A 14,694-nucleotide genomic window follows, 5' to 3' on the forward strand; every position below is an offset into this window, starting at 1 on the left:
GAATGAGTCAGAAGCCGCATTTGACGTTGAGCTTGCCCCCAATGAGACAGAAGCCGCATCTGATGTGGAACTTGCCTGGATTGATACAAATAGCCGCATCTGATGTGGAGCTTGCCCCGAATGAGACTGAAGCCGCATCTCGTGTGGAGCTTGCCACGAATGAGACAGAAGCCACATCTGATGTGGAGCTTGCCCCGAATGAGGCAGAAGCCGCATCTGATGTGAAGCTTGCCCCGAATGAGACAGAAGCCACATCTGTGGTGGAGATTGCCCGGATTGAGTCAGAAGCCGCATCTGATATGGAGCTTGCCTGGATTGATACAGAAGCCGCACCTGATGTGGAGCTTGCCCCGAATGAGACAGAAGCCGCATTCGATGTGGAGCTAGCCCCGAATGAGACAGAAGCCGCATCTGATGTGGAGCTTGCCCCCAATGAGACAGAAGACGCATCTGATGTGGAGCTTGCCTGGATTGATACAGAAGCCGCATCTGATGTGGCGTTTGCCCGGAATGAGACAGAAGCTGCATCTGATGTGGAGCTTGCCTGGATTGATACAGAAGCCGCATCTGATGTGGAGCTTGCCTCGAATGAGACTGAAGCTGCACCTGATGTGGAGCTTGCCCCGAATGAGTCAGAAGCCGCATCTGATGTGGAGCTTGCACGGAATGAGTCAGAAGCCGCATCTGATGTTGAACTTGCCTGGAATGAGTCAGAAGCCGCATCTGATGTTGAGCTTGCCCCCAATGAGACAGAAGCCGCATCTGATGTGGAACTTGCCTGGATTGATACAAATAGCCGCATCTGATGTGGAGCTTGCCCCGAATGAGACTGAAGCCGCATCTCGTGTGGAGCTTGCCACGAATGAGACAGAAGCCGCATCTGATGTGGAGCTTGCCCCGAATGAGGCAGAAGCCATATCTGATGTGGAGCTTGCCCCGAATGAGACAGAAGCCGCATCTGTGGTGGAGATTGCCCGGATTGAGTCAGAAGCCGCATCTGATTTGGAGCTTGCCTGGATTGATACAGAAGCCGCGCCTGATGTGGAGCTTGCCCCGAATGAGACAGTAGCCGCATCCGATGTGGAGCTAGCCCCGAATGAGACAGAAACCGCATCTAATGTGGAGCTTGCCCGAATTAATACAAAAGCCGCATCTGATGTGGAGCTTGCCTTGAATGACACAGAAGCCACATCTGTTGTGGAGCTTGCCTGGAATGAGACAGAAGCCGCATCTGATATGGAGCTTGCCTGGATTGATACAGAAGCCGCATCTGATGTGGCGTTTGCCCGGAATGAGACAGAAGCCGCATCTGATGTGGAGCTTGCCTGGATTGATACAGAAGCCGTATCTGATGTGGACCTTGCCCCCAATGAGACAGAAGCCGCATCTGATGTGGAGCTTTCCTGGATTGATACAGAAGCCGCATCTGATGTGGCGTTTGCCCGGAATGAGACAGAAGCTGCATCTGATGTGGAGCTTGCCTGGATTGATACAGAAGCCGCATCTGATGTGGAGCTTGCCCCGAATGAGACTGAAGCTGCACCTGATGTGGAGTTTGCCCCGAATGAGACAGAAGCCACATCTGATGTGGAGCTTGTACGGAATGAGTCAGAAGCCGCATCTGATGTTGAGCTTGCCCCCAATGAGACAGAAGCCGCATCTGATGTGGAACTTGCCTGGATTGATACAAATAGCCGCATCTGATGTGGAGCTTGCCCCGAATGAGACTGAAGCCGCATCTCGGGTGGAGCTTGCCACGAATGAGACAGAAGCCACATCTGATGTGGAGCTTGCCCCGAATGAGGCAGAAGCCGCATCTGATGTGGAGCTTGCCCCGAATGAGACAGAAGCCGCATCTATGGTGGAGATTGCCCGGATTGAGTCAGAAGCCGCATCTGATGTGGAGCTTGCCTGGATTGATACAGAAGCCGCACCTGATGTGGAGCTTGCCCAGAATGAGACAGAAGCCGCATCTGATGTGGCGTTTGCCCGGAATGAGACAGAAGCTGCATCTGATGTGGAGCTTGCCTGGATTGATACAGAAGCCGCATCTGATGTGGAGCTTGCCTCGAATGAGACTGAAGCTGCACCTGATGTGGAGCTTGCCCCGAATGAGTCAGAAGCCGCATCTGATGTGGAACTTGCCTGGAATGAGTCAGAAGCCGCATCTGATGTTGAGCTTGCCCCAAATGAGACAGAAGCCGCATCTGATGTGGAACTTGCCTGGATTGATACAAATAGCCGCATCTGATGTGGAGCTTGTCCCGAATGAGACTGAAGCCGCATCTCGTGTGGAGCTTGCCACGAATGAGACAGAAGCCGCATTTGATGTGGAGCTTGCCCCGAATGAGGCAGAAGCCATATCTGATGTGGAGCTTGCCCCGAATGAGACAGAAGCCGCATCTGTGGTGGAGATTGCCCGGATTGAGTCAGAAGCCGCATCTGATTTGGAGCTTGCCTGGATTGATACAGAAGCCGCACCTGATGTGGAGCTTGCCCAGAATGAGACAGAAGCCGCATCTGATGTGGCGTTTGCCCGGAATGAGACAGAAGCTGCATCTGATGTGGAGCTTGCCTGGATTGATACAGAAGCCGCATCTGATGTGGAGCTTGCCTCGAATGAGTCAGAAGCCGCATCTGATGTGGAACTTGCCTGGAATGAGTCAGAAGCCGCATCTGATGTTGAGCTTGCCCCCAATGAGACAGAAGCCGCATCTGATGTGGAACTTGCCTGGATTGATACAAATAGCCGCATCTGATGTGGAACTTGCCCCGAATGAGACTGAAGCCGCATCTCGTGTGGAGCTTGCCACGAATGAGACAGAAGCCGCATCTGATGTGGAGCTTGCCCCGAATGAGGCCGAAGCCATATCTGATGTGGAGCTTGCCCCGAATGAGACAGAAGCCGCATCTGTGGTGGAGATTGCCCGGATTGAGTCAGAAGCCGCATCTGATTTGGAGCTTGCCTGGATTGATACAGAAGCCGCACCTGATGTGGAGCTTGCCCCGAATGAGTCAGAAGCCGCATCTGATGTGGAACTTGCCTGGAATGAGTCAGAAGCCGCATCTGATGTTGAGCTTGCCCCCAATGAGACAGAAGCCGCATCTGATGTGGAACTTGCCTGGATTGATACAAATAGCCGCATCTGATGTGGAGCTTGCCCCGAATGAGACTGAAGCCGCATCTCGTGTGGAGCTTGCCACGAATGAGACAGAAGCCGCATCTGATGTGGAGCTTGCCCCGAATGAGGCAGAAGCCATATATGATGTGGAGCTTGCCCCGAATGAGACAGAAGCCGCATCTGTGGTGGAGATTGCCCGGATTGAGTCAGAAGCCGCATCTGATTTGGAGCTTGCCTGGATTGATACAGAAGCCGCGCCTGATGTGGAGCTTGCCCCGAATGAGACAGAAGCCGCATCCGATGTGGAGCTAGCCCCGAATGAGACAGAAGCCGCATCTAATGTGGAGCTTGCCCGAATTAATACAGAAGCCGCATCTGATGTGGAGCTTGCCTTGAATGACACAGAAGCCACATCTGTTGTGGAGCTTGCCTGGAATGAGACAGAAGCCTCATCTGATATGGAGCTTGCCTGGATTGAGACAGAAGCCACATCTGGTGTGGAGCTTGCCCGGAATGAGACAGAAGGCGCATCTGATGTGGAGCTTGCCTGGATTGAGACAGAAGCCGCATCTGTTGTGGAGCTTGCTCGTTATAAGTCAGATGCCGCATCTGATGTGGAACTTGCCCGGATTGAGACAGAAGCCGCATCTGATGTGGCGTTTGCCCGGATTGAGACAGAAGCTGCATCTGATGTGGAGCTTGCCTGGATTGATACAGAAGCCGCATCTGATGTGGAGCTTGCCTCGAATGAGACTGAAGCCGCACCTGATGTGGAGCTTGCCCCGAATGAGTCAGAAGCCGCATCTGATGTTGAGCTTGCCCCCAATGAGACAGAAGCCGCATCTGATGTGGAGCTTGCCTGGATTGATACAAATAGCCGCATCTGATGTGGAGCTTGCCTCGAATGAGACTGAAGCCGCATCTGATGTGGAACTTGCCTGGAATGAGTCAGAAACCGCATCTGATGTTGAGCTTGCCCCCAATGAGACAGAAGCCGCATCTGATGTGGAGCTTGCCTGGATTGATACAAATAGCCGCATCTGATGTGGAGCTTGCCCCGAATGAGACTGAAGCCGCATCTCGTGTGGAGCTTGCCACGAATGAGACAGAAGCCGCATCTGATGTGGAGCTTGCCCCGAATGAGGCAGAAGCCATATCTGATGTGGAGCTTGCCCCGAATGAGACAGAAGCCGCATCTGTGGTGGAGATTGCCCGGATTGAGTCAGAAGCCGCATCTGATTTGGAGCTTGCCTGGATTGATACAGAAGCCGCGCCTGATGTGGAGCTTGCCCCGAATGAGACAGAAGCCGCATCCGATGTGGAGCTAGCCCCGAATGAGACAGAAGCCGCATCTAATGTGGAGCTTGCCCGAATTAATACAGAAGCCGCATCTGATGTGGAGCTTGCCTTGAATGACACAGAAGCCACATCTGTTGTGGAGCTTGCCTGGAATGAGACAGAAGCCTCATCTGATATGGAGCTTGCCTGGATTGAGACAGAAGCCACATCTGGTGTGGAGCTTGCCCGGAATGAGACAGAAGGCGCATCTGATGTGGAGCTTGCCTGGATTGAGACAGAAGCCGCATCTGTTGTGGAGCTTGCTCGTTATAAGTCAGATGCCGCATCTGATGTGGAACTTGCCCGGATTGAGACAGAAGCCGCATCTGATGTGGCGTTTGCCTGGATTCTTTTGGACTCGTGGTGGTTGTTGATATGGCCTCGTTTTTTGAAAACAAATGACGTTATTTTGCGATATGTAAAGCTTGAATTGTAAATAAATAATACCATTAATAAGTGTAACCCTTGTCAATACCAGCTGCAATATATCGTCTGGATAGGGAGAACTTCTCTTTGGCTCGTACATTGTAATCCAGAGGTCCCGAGTTCGATCCTTGGCAGAGGCAGTGATTAAATTTGTTTAAAATCTTGCAAGCTATTATATAAGTTTTGGTGTTTGGGGAATCTTTTGAAATAAAAGTTGTTGATTAAAGTTGTTGTTTTACAAGTAAAATATTTTACTTTTACTCGCTGCGTAAACATGGTTACTCTAAGCTGGTTTTATTTGTGCAAGAATTATTCATCATGTAATATCGTCTCGTGTGTTTAGATATGTAGTTATTAATTTATTTTCTATGTAGGCTGCTCACACCTAAAAGAGACAGCTATATCAAGATATATCCAAATATAAATTTAAAGACGTGAGGTCGATAAAATCATTTACTGTCAATTTGATTAAACCTTTTAAATTGGCTGAAAATGTAAATATTTATTTTGTGACTTTTCAGATTGCAAAATGATTTGGCAGATATTACCACCATAAGATATATGTTGCTTTCTTTATAAAGTAAGTTTGAAATATCTTTTTGATCAAATACTTGAATAGGCCATTTTTTTCGGTAATGAACGGAACCGAATGGAGGTAGCATTTATAAGATAATGGAAGAAAGGAAAGTTCTATTTCATTTATTTATTTTTATTTATTTTTGTTTGTTTTTGAAAATCACTGTTCTTGTTGTTTTACTGGCAAAATCTAACGACAATTGAATAAAGCATGTTGAACTTTGGATTTTTTTCCTGTCTTTCAGATTTATGGACTTTAAAACCATTGTGTACATGTATTTTGGTATTAATGATATGAAGTTCTTTTCTATTAAATAATGACGGCTTATAAAATTAAAATACTAAGAACCTCCAATAAAATTAATCGGTTGAAATTATTTGGAAGTCAGACCTCTGGTTTTCGTATTTTACTGGACTAATACTGCATGCCTTACAAATAGCCTGACTATGAATCTGACGGAATTTAATTTTTTCATTGTAAGTATTTGAAGGTTAGGCCTCTATTTTCCATTTTTTACTGGACTAATATATATGATAGATTATAATAAAGTCAAGCCAGTCGGTTAAAGGACACTATTTTACAACCGGCAATAAAACAATGGTGTATAACAGACACAAACAAGTATAGTTTTGAAAACATTTATACATGACATAGTAATATTATTGATTAGATGTAAAATATGACAAAGGTATTGTAACTTTAATGTAAATCGAGTCTAATCTACAATATTTTTATTAAGCTCATAATAATAAATAAACTACAAAATCAATTTTATAAATTATCTCTTCTGCTCTAGATTGAAAAATATACAGTATGTTCGGTATTGTATGAAAGTTCGGTTTCTTAGCCGGAATTATTATTTCAATTCGAATCCGACACGTCAATTATAGGTTGGGTGTCATTTCCGGTTAAAGAAAAATCCCAGTTGGAGTTCCAGGCCACTTATAATTACTTAGCCACGCACAGACCAGGAACGGTACGGTTATGCGTATTTCTGAACATCATTACTGAGTAATTTATACTCCGCCGATATTTGGAAACAATATGGTATCAAAAGAAGTCGGATAAATTACTGCAAATTACTGGTTACAGAGTCAGAATAATACAGTAGGCCTACTGCTTTTGGTTTTACTCGTTTCATGGTTTATGTCGATTGAATAATTCTCATATATGTTCAACAATTTAGGTGTACAATGACAGTCTCTAGAGTATTGTAATTTTAAATGCATCGCTAAATTTAAAATCTCATGAAAACATCCGTCTCTCCGACGTGCACTGTTCGATTGTATCATTATTCAATATTTCAATCTGGTGGGACAGAGAGCATGATACACCACAACAAAAGATTTTATCTTTCAGACTGCACAAAAAGCTAACAAAAAATCCTACACTGTACATAATAAACTAGTCACACACTACTGTGCCACATCCCAGACGACCACAAATCGTCATTACTGACAGACTTAGGAACACCAAGAAGAAGAAGAGAGATTGATAGACAGCTGATACAATCTATCGAAAAACAATTTTAGGAGAGGAGAATGTAGGGGCTAGACCAGGATTCGATTTTGAGACCACCAAACACTGGCTGAATGCTCTGTAGTGGGATTGGACTGGGTCGATCATCGGTGACCAGCTGGTACAATGTAGCTCAGTTGGTAGAGCACACAGCTAGTATTCTTAGGGTCACGGATTCGAATCGAGGTCTGGCTGCTACATTTTCTCCTCTCCTATTACAGCTCTAATGACTGAGCTTCATGTACGTGGTCATCAGTGATTAAAGACATATAGAATGAATATACGTACCCAGTCTACTATACCTTTCGGCTGGGTACGGATTGGTCCCTATGTGTCGTAATGGAGCACTGCCTCCGAAAATCACTCGGGCATAGTTTTCTATACTTTTTTGTAAGTTTCCAATTATTTTATGCATATACATGCATTTACATATTTTAAATGAGCACCAAATTTGTAACAGGAGGGAAGAAAATGTAGCAGCCGCGGCCAGACAGGGGTTTGAACCCGGGGCCTCCGAGTTCCAGCCGAATGCTCTACCAACTGATCATGAGCTTTACATACTTGGTCACTGATGATCGACCCAGTCAAATCGGTCAGAAATGATAAATCAGTTGAAAAAAACAGTTATATCGGGTTTTTTCATACATTTATGCAGTATTGTATTGGTATTTACAACATATGTTCTATTTTAAGCCCGTACATGTATGTAACCTAAAGTTTTTGCAAAACGTTGGCTGCACACAGCTTGTTAGCCAGTGAACAGCACAAATAACTTGAGTGACATCATTTTTGTCAATATTATGTATGCAACAAAAAGCACACCAAACCATAGTCCTGTGGGAAACCTTAGTCCAGGGACTACATATATATATATATATAAATAAAAAAGAACAATGTCCATGTGATGGTTTCCATATACATAAAAAAACACACAACTATAAAACAAAAAAAAACTGTTTTATAGTTGTGTGTTTTTTTATATATATATATATATAATAGCTAAATAGTGCTCGGAGCACCAAATTTATTTTCATATGTATGCATACAATATATACCAGTGTGAGATAAGCTTTGATAATTTAAACTTTTAAAGCTTTAATATAATTAAAAACACTTCCATGTTGCGTTCTTGCAGAATGACCAAGAGACGCATCCCAGACATACCAGTGTATTAGCTGACTTCTATAGAAATGGAGTCCGTTACCGAAGGAATGCCACTCCCGTCAGAGTCCTTAACAGGAGGGATGCCACTCACATCAAAGTCATTAACAGGAGGGATGCCATTACCATCAGATTTAGCAAGTTCTATCAGCACCATGGTGGCCAAGGTGGGTCTGCCAACCAATCACATGATACATACTGAGGATGAGAAACCTTTTAAATGTGAAACTTGTGGCAAGGGCTTTGGTAAGAGAGATAACTTGACCAGGCATATCAGAATGCACACAGGACAGAGAAATTTTAAGTGTGATACTTGTGGTAAGGAGTTTTTCAGGAATTGTGATTTGAAGAAGCATGTTCGTATACACACAGGGGAGAAGCCATTTAAGTGTGAATGTTGCGGTAAAGAGTTCTTTAAGAATTGTGATTTAACAAAGCATTTCAGAATACACACAGGTGAGAAACCTTTCAGTTGCGATTTTTGTGGAAAAGCATTTTCTCAGAAAAGTGATCTGACAAGCCATGTTAGAATACATACAGGAGAGAAACCATTTACATGTGACATTTGTGGTAAGGGATTTTCTCAGAGCAGTAATCTAACACAGCATATTAAAATACATACAGGCGAGAAACCTTTCACCTGTAAAATCTGTGGTAATGACTTCTCTCAACTCATTGGTCTGTCAAATCACATCAAAACCCATGAAGGCGACAAACCATTTAAATGTGAGTTTTGTACAGATGAATTTTCCCAGAAATATAATCTACAGAGACATATGATGAGAAAACATACAGGAGAGAAACCATTTAAATGTTACGTCTGTGGAAAAGGCTTTTCTGAGAAAAATGATCTGACAAGACATTTCAGAATACATACAGGAGAAAAACCATTCAAATGTGATATTTGTGATAAGATGTTTTCCGAGAGCAGTACCCTATCCCGCCATCTTAGAATTCATACAGGTGAAAAGCCCTTTACCTGTGATTACTGTGGTAAAGAGTTCTACAACAGCAGTAACCTGTCTAAACATATCAGAATACACACAGGTGAAAAACCATTTGAATGTGAATTTTGTGGGAAGGCATTTTCACAGAAAAGTGACCTTACATGTCACGTGAGAAGGCACACTGGTGAGAAGCCGTACCCCTGTGGACTTTGTGGTAAGGCATTTGCTAACAGCAGTAACCTCGCACAACATGTTAGAAAACACCACCGAAATACAGAAAAAACACCAATTGTAGACAACTATGAGAAACCATTAATTGAAGACAATTATGAATTTCTTTTAGCTGCAGACAGCTATGAGAAACCATTAAGTTTTGTCAACTGTGAAAAACCATCAAATTTGGATGACTGTGAGAAACCGTCAAGTTTAGATAACTATGAGAATTCATTTAGTTTGGTTAATGATGAGAAACCATCAAGTTCAGATGACTGTGAGAAACCATCAAGTTCAGAGGACTGTGATGAGCATCCATTAAATTTAGTTAACCGTGAGAAACCAAGTTCAGACAATTGTGATCAGGAACAGTTAAGTTTAGACAATTATGAGAAACCAAGTTTGAACAACTGTAGTGATGATCAAGAGAAACCAGGTTTGGACAACTGTGAGGAACCATTAAGTTTAGTCAATTAGGTGCGGTGGGGTGGGGGGGAATCATGGAGGGATTTTTTATTAAAAAATTTTCAAATGATCATTTTCTAACATATGTGTGTATAGTGATTTAGATGTAATGTAATCAGAATGTGAGTTCTATATATATAAAATACTGTCTTCCAAATATATACCAGTTAACGTTTTAATATGTACTGTTTGTGTTTGAATTTCACAGTACATTGAAGGTCATCTTTAAGTAACTATGTTTATATATCTGAAATTATAATGTGTGTATATAGAATAATTAAGGGAAGGGGGTGAAATTCAGGATGGCTTGTGTTTGTTCATAGCCACCATGTTTTATTGTTGTGTGCCATCTGTAAATTTTTCCACATTTTTAAACATTTAATTTTCTAAAGTTCAACCATGCCGATTCCCTCCTAATTTCCTCCTCACATTCTTTACACATTAAATATATGATGTGTATCGTGAACTATGTGAGTACATACATATGTAATGTTCAGTCGGTTCAGCTAGATGTTGAACACTATATATCCATAAACATCCTTGACATGTGGTATTGCTATTGTACTAGTTGAACTAGATCTATACTTATGTTTATATTGTTTTAATGAATGACTTTGACCATGACTCATATTTAGTTTATTTGGGTTAAAAACATGAAAATGTTTGATAAACCTTCTTTCTCAATCCGCATTACCACATAAACCACGTAACATATATATATACTCACATCAAAAACATTGAGATGAAGTCCATATTCTGTATTTTCATGTTACAGAGTTATCTGCCCTTGCGGGTAGGTATTGATTGTGACGTCATGTCTTTGCGAGCCGAATGTCATACTTTGCTGAGAAAACGAGATGAATTGCGCCCACAAAACAATGACATTACAATGTATACAGTACCTACCCACAAGGGACCTAACTCTGTAATATATGTAAAGACGGAATAGGTAAATGGGTTCCCACCTGGGATGCTCTATTTACTAGTTAGTAATCAGCAGGAGGCCAAATATAGAGCTGGTATGTAGTCTGCAGGAATAAAACACGAGGTATGTTTGATTTATAGAAAAGAAATATCATTCAAGTTCACTTCGAAACATGCTTAAATTCTCAATAAGCACGAGATCTGGAAACCTGATATATTTGGCCTGCATTATACATGTAGATTAAAAGAATCTTAAATGGGTCTGTCAAGTGGACAGGGATATCACCCGAGTTAAAGATTTTGGCTGTTCAACCCTAGGCTTGCTGATGGTTCATGGTTGATGGTTAAAATCTTTCACAAGGGTTGAAATATCGATATACCTGTCCACCTAACTGGCCCATGTAAGATTCTTTTTCTCCCATACTTTAGCAAGAAATGGTAAAAATTCAGTAGACATGAATGTCGTTGTGCGTAAAAGTGGTAGCTGCATGTATTGATGATGTTACTGTCTAGCGCATGTGAGCTGTCTTTTCCCTACCCTGGTAAAAGAAATATCGATATACCTGTCCACCTGACTGGCCCATGTAAGATTCTTTTTCTCCCATACTTTAGCAAGAAATGGTAAAAATTCAGTAGACATGAATGTCGTTGTGCGTAAAAGTGGTAGCTGCATGTATTGATGATGTTACTGTCTAGCGCATGTGAGCTGTCTTTTCCCTACCCTGGTAAAAGACAGAGTTATCTTTTCCCTAGCAACCGCGGGATAACCCTGTCAAGTATGGAAGAAAAATGAAACAACCATAGTTTCAAGGTCAGACCAACTGACCATTGATATGCACTAAATCATAGCTTTGACTAATACTGATGCCAATATAATATACCTGGCCTGTTGTAATATCATTTAATTGTATTACTATTATATGTATAAGTAAAATTGCCACAAGTGTCATGTAAATTTTGACAGAATTCAGTATTTCAGTATTGTATTATAACTCATGGCATTTTAGAATAATTACTAGCACTAGTATTTACTGTCTACGTGTACTTTTATATATTAATTATTTATTTTGTTTCACTTAGAGAGTGAAATGTTTCAATATTAATGTTTTATTCATTTAGAATTTTTTCCAAATCAATTTGTTTGTTTGATGTAAAACTTAAAGATGCTACACCGCTGACAGAGTATAAACGAGACTCATCATTTGAATAATAATTGGTGTTTAATCCTGTGTATACATGTATAACTAACACATAAAATAATATAAAATAATTCATCTCGCTATTGATGCATGCGCAAACAGTGCTTCATTCCATATAGAACTTAGTGACACAGAATTTTTTCGGGACGCAATTAATTATTTTTGATATTTTTATCTTGAAGTTAATCTACTTGAAGCTTAGACTTTTTAGTGGTGGTAATGGTGTAAATTAAGTAACTTTTGTAACTGAAGAAACATACTGATTCTTCTGCTCCTTGATTTGACAGAGAGAAAAAAACATTTGTCAGCGATGGAGCATCTTAATGTGGCAATTTTAAGAGACAATGATTAGTGCAATGAGCAAACTTTCAAACCTTCAGGTAAGGCTGATGGAATGTAATTATAATTTCTTCACTATAAGCCACACTCCATGCTTAGTGAAGATGTTTTATATCTTGAGTAAGCCTTGAAATGTTTTAGAATCTATCTTCTTTTGATATAACATGTAATTCTCACATTGCTTCTGGTAGGCATTTTGATATATCTATCATATAAAATACAATATAGGTGAGTCATGTTAAGGGACATGTGCTAAAACTTATATGATTATGGTACTACTTTGTATGGCACTATATCTCATGTCATGAAGATACACATATTTATCACATAATCCACCTGATATCCAGTGATTTCGCCCAGGTAATATTTTTGCATATATAACTAGTGTAATATGACCTGGAGCGATTTTCATTGGCTGGAAATTCATTGTGACGTCAGACGGAAACAATAAAATGATGTCAGGAAAAATGATATGACATCAGGATTACGAGGATAGCGGGACAAAATGGCTACCTCTGCTGGATTTTCGGAATACATTTTGATATGAAATTCTTTGTAAGATTGGTTTTTGTAGCTATGTGATAAAAAATATATCTTAAATTTGTATTCAATTCATATGAGATTTTATAAAACTTATCTCGAAGTTATAATTTTGCTCGCAAAAATTAAAACTTTTTAGATCCATTTCATAAAATCCCATATGAAATGATCACTAATGTAAGATCTTAGTCCACTCATATGAAATGTCAAATACACAGATCACTCAAAGACAATGTGCAGTTCGATTCACTGAACTATTGTCAGATCTTTTTTTAATTGACCTTATTTAACAATTAAAGGATTGTTAGATTGCATTTATTGGAGATATAAATGCAATCTGGGTCGCAGATAAATAGAATAGCGCCTGTTAGCTAATGTTTAATATTACATAATAAAATGAGAGCTATTGTTTTATAGTACATTAACTGAGAGCTATTGTTTAATATTACATAATAAACTGTTAGCTAATGTTTAATATTACACAATAAAATGAGAGCTATTGTTTAATAGTATATCAACTGAGAGCTAATTGTTTTTTTAGTACATATAAACTGAAAGTTATTGTTTTATAGAACATATAAACCGAGAGCCATTGTATTATAATACATGTATAAATCAGAAGCTATTGTTTTGTAGTACAGATAAAGTTACTGATGAGAGCTATTGTTTTGTAGTACAGATAAAGTTACTGATGAGAGCTATTGTTTTGTAGTACAGATAAAGTTACTGATGAGAGCTATTGTTTTGTAGTACAGATAAAGTTACTGATGAGAGCTATTGTTTTGTAGTACAGATAAAGTTACTGATGAGAGCTATTGTTTTGTAGTACAGATAAAGTTACTGATGAGAGCTATTGTTTTGTAGTACAGATAAAGTTACTCATGAGAGCTATTGTTTTGTAGTACAGATAAAGTTACTGATGAGAGCTATTGTTTTGTAAAGAAATCAAGAGCTATTGTTCTATAGTTCATATAAAATGAAAGCTATGTTTTATAATACATATAAACTTGGAGCTATATTGTTTTATACATGTGGTACCGTTAGTACGTATAAACTAAGAGCTAATTGTTTTATAGATTATTTCACTTGTACAGACAATCATTGCTTTTGCAGTGTTTACTCTACCTTTTGATTGCTAATTTGTTAGTGTATCTATATATATGTCATGAAATAAACACGTGAAATTGTTTCAATTGTATGTTTACAATTATTCTTACAATGTATAAAAATGCCATCTTTAGATGAGACAAGTCTAAAATTACATATTTGTAAATTTCCACGTATATCATGGCAGCTGTAAACAATTTTTATTGTCAACTTCTTCATTTGAAGTACTAGTGTATAAATCTAACACAATGAATTTTTGCAGAAATTATCAACGGTTAAGGAATAATACTTCAGCAGGTCAACATCTAAATCAGCAGCAGACCAAATTCTAATTGAGTAAGTGAGTTTACCCTAGTGTCGTCTTTACCACAGGGGCATGACACAATTTTTTTAACCAACAGTATACATATATGTATGTTTATTGTTGGTTAAAAAATTGTGCCAGGTCCCTGTGCTTCATGACACCCATCACCACAGTTATAGTCCAAAATTATTAAAGTTAAATCAAGGTCAGCTGTTACGGATAACGGTATTCAATATATACACCAGAACCTTAACTTTTAAAAAAAATTCCAGAAAACTTTCCGATGAATTCAAAATTTCTTTTTAATGAACATTGATTTGAAAATAATCTAAGAACAGGCAAACACTTATTAGCTTACCTGGTCCGAAGGACCGAGGTGAGCTTATGGGATACCGCAGCGTCCGGCGTCCGGCGTCCGGCTTCCGGCTTCCGACGTCCGTCGTCCGTCTACAATTGACTTCTTCTCCATAACCGCTGGCCCGATTTCGACAAAATTTGACTGGTAGCATCCTTA

The 14,694-nt window shown here is 40.3% G+C and overlaps 4 protein-coding genes across 4 annotated transcripts; all 4 read left to right on the top strand.

Moving 5' to 3' along the window:
• Window positions 1-2: 2 nt before the first annotated feature.
• On the top strand, window positions 3-1,704 carry LOC138312901 (polycystin-1-like protein 3). Its single transcript, XM_069253638.1, has 2 exons — window positions 3-709; window positions 750-1,704. Exons 1-2 carry the CDS (start codon window positions 3-5, stop codon window positions 1,702-1,704), a joined length of 1,662 nt encoding a protein of 553 aa, XP_069109739.1.
• Window positions 1,705-1,858: 154 nt separating this feature from the next.
• LOC138312986 (lysostaphin-like) lies at window positions 1,859-2,759 on the top strand. The gene is made up of 2 exons (XM_069253692.1): window positions 1,859-2,154; window positions 2,195-2,759. The coding sequence occupies exons 1-2, from the start codon at window positions 1,859-1,861 to the stop codon at window positions 2,757-2,759; spliced, it is 861 nt and encodes a 286-aa protein (XP_069109793.1).
• A 1,267-nt stretch (window positions 2,760-4,026) lies between these two features.
• LOC138313095 (lysostaphin-like) lies at window positions 4,027-4,896 on the top strand. Its single transcript, XM_069253755.1, has one exon. The coding sequence runs from the start codon at window positions 4,027-4,029 to the stop codon at window positions 4,894-4,896; it is 870 nt and encodes a 289-aa protein (XP_069109856.1).
• Window positions 4,897-6,290: 1,394 nt separating this feature from the next.
• On the top strand, window positions 6,291-13,957 carry LOC138307309 (zinc finger protein ZFP2-like). Its single transcript, XM_069247973.1, has 2 exons — window positions 6,291-6,439; window positions 8,117-13,957. Exon 2 carries the CDS (start codon window positions 8,172-8,174, stop codon window positions 9,777-9,779), a length of 1,608 nt encoding a protein of 535 aa, XP_069104074.1. The 5' UTR covers window positions 6,291-6,439; window positions 8,117-8,171; the 3' UTR covers window positions 9,780-13,957.
• Window positions 13,958-14,694: the final 737 nt, after the last annotated feature.

Source organism: Argopecten irradians, chromosome 1 (genome assembly GCF_041381155.1).
Source record: "Argopecten irradians isolate NY chromosome 1, Ai_NY, whole genome shotgun sequence".
In the NCBI taxonomy this organism is placed as follows: Eukaryota; Metazoa; Mollusca; class Bivalvia; order Pectinida; family Pectinidae; genus Argopecten; species Argopecten irradians.

Coding starts and splice junctions, on each gene's coding strand:
- LOC138312901 (XM_069253638.1), top strand. CDS start 3: ATGAGTCAGAAGCCGCATTTGACGTTGAGCTTGCCCCCAATGAGACAG. Junction 710..749: donor GTTGAACTTGCCTGGAATGA/GTCAGAAGCCGC, acceptor GCCCCCAATGAG/ACAGAAGCCGCATCTGATGT.
- LOC138312986 (XM_069253692.1), top strand. CDS start 1,859: ATGGTGGAGATTGCCCGGATTGAGTCAGAAGCCGCATCTGATGTGGAG. Junction 2,155..2,194: donor GTGGAACTTGCCTGGAATGA/GTCAGAAGCCGC, acceptor GCCCCAAATGAG/ACAGAAGCCGCATCTGATGT.
- LOC138313095 (XM_069253755.1), top strand. CDS start 4,027: ATGAGACTGAAGCCGCATCTGATGTGGAACTTGCCTGGAATGAGTCAG.
- LOC138307309 (XM_069247973.1), top strand. CDS start 8,172: ATGGAGTCCGTTACCGAAGGAATGCCACTCCCGTCAGAGTCCTTAACA.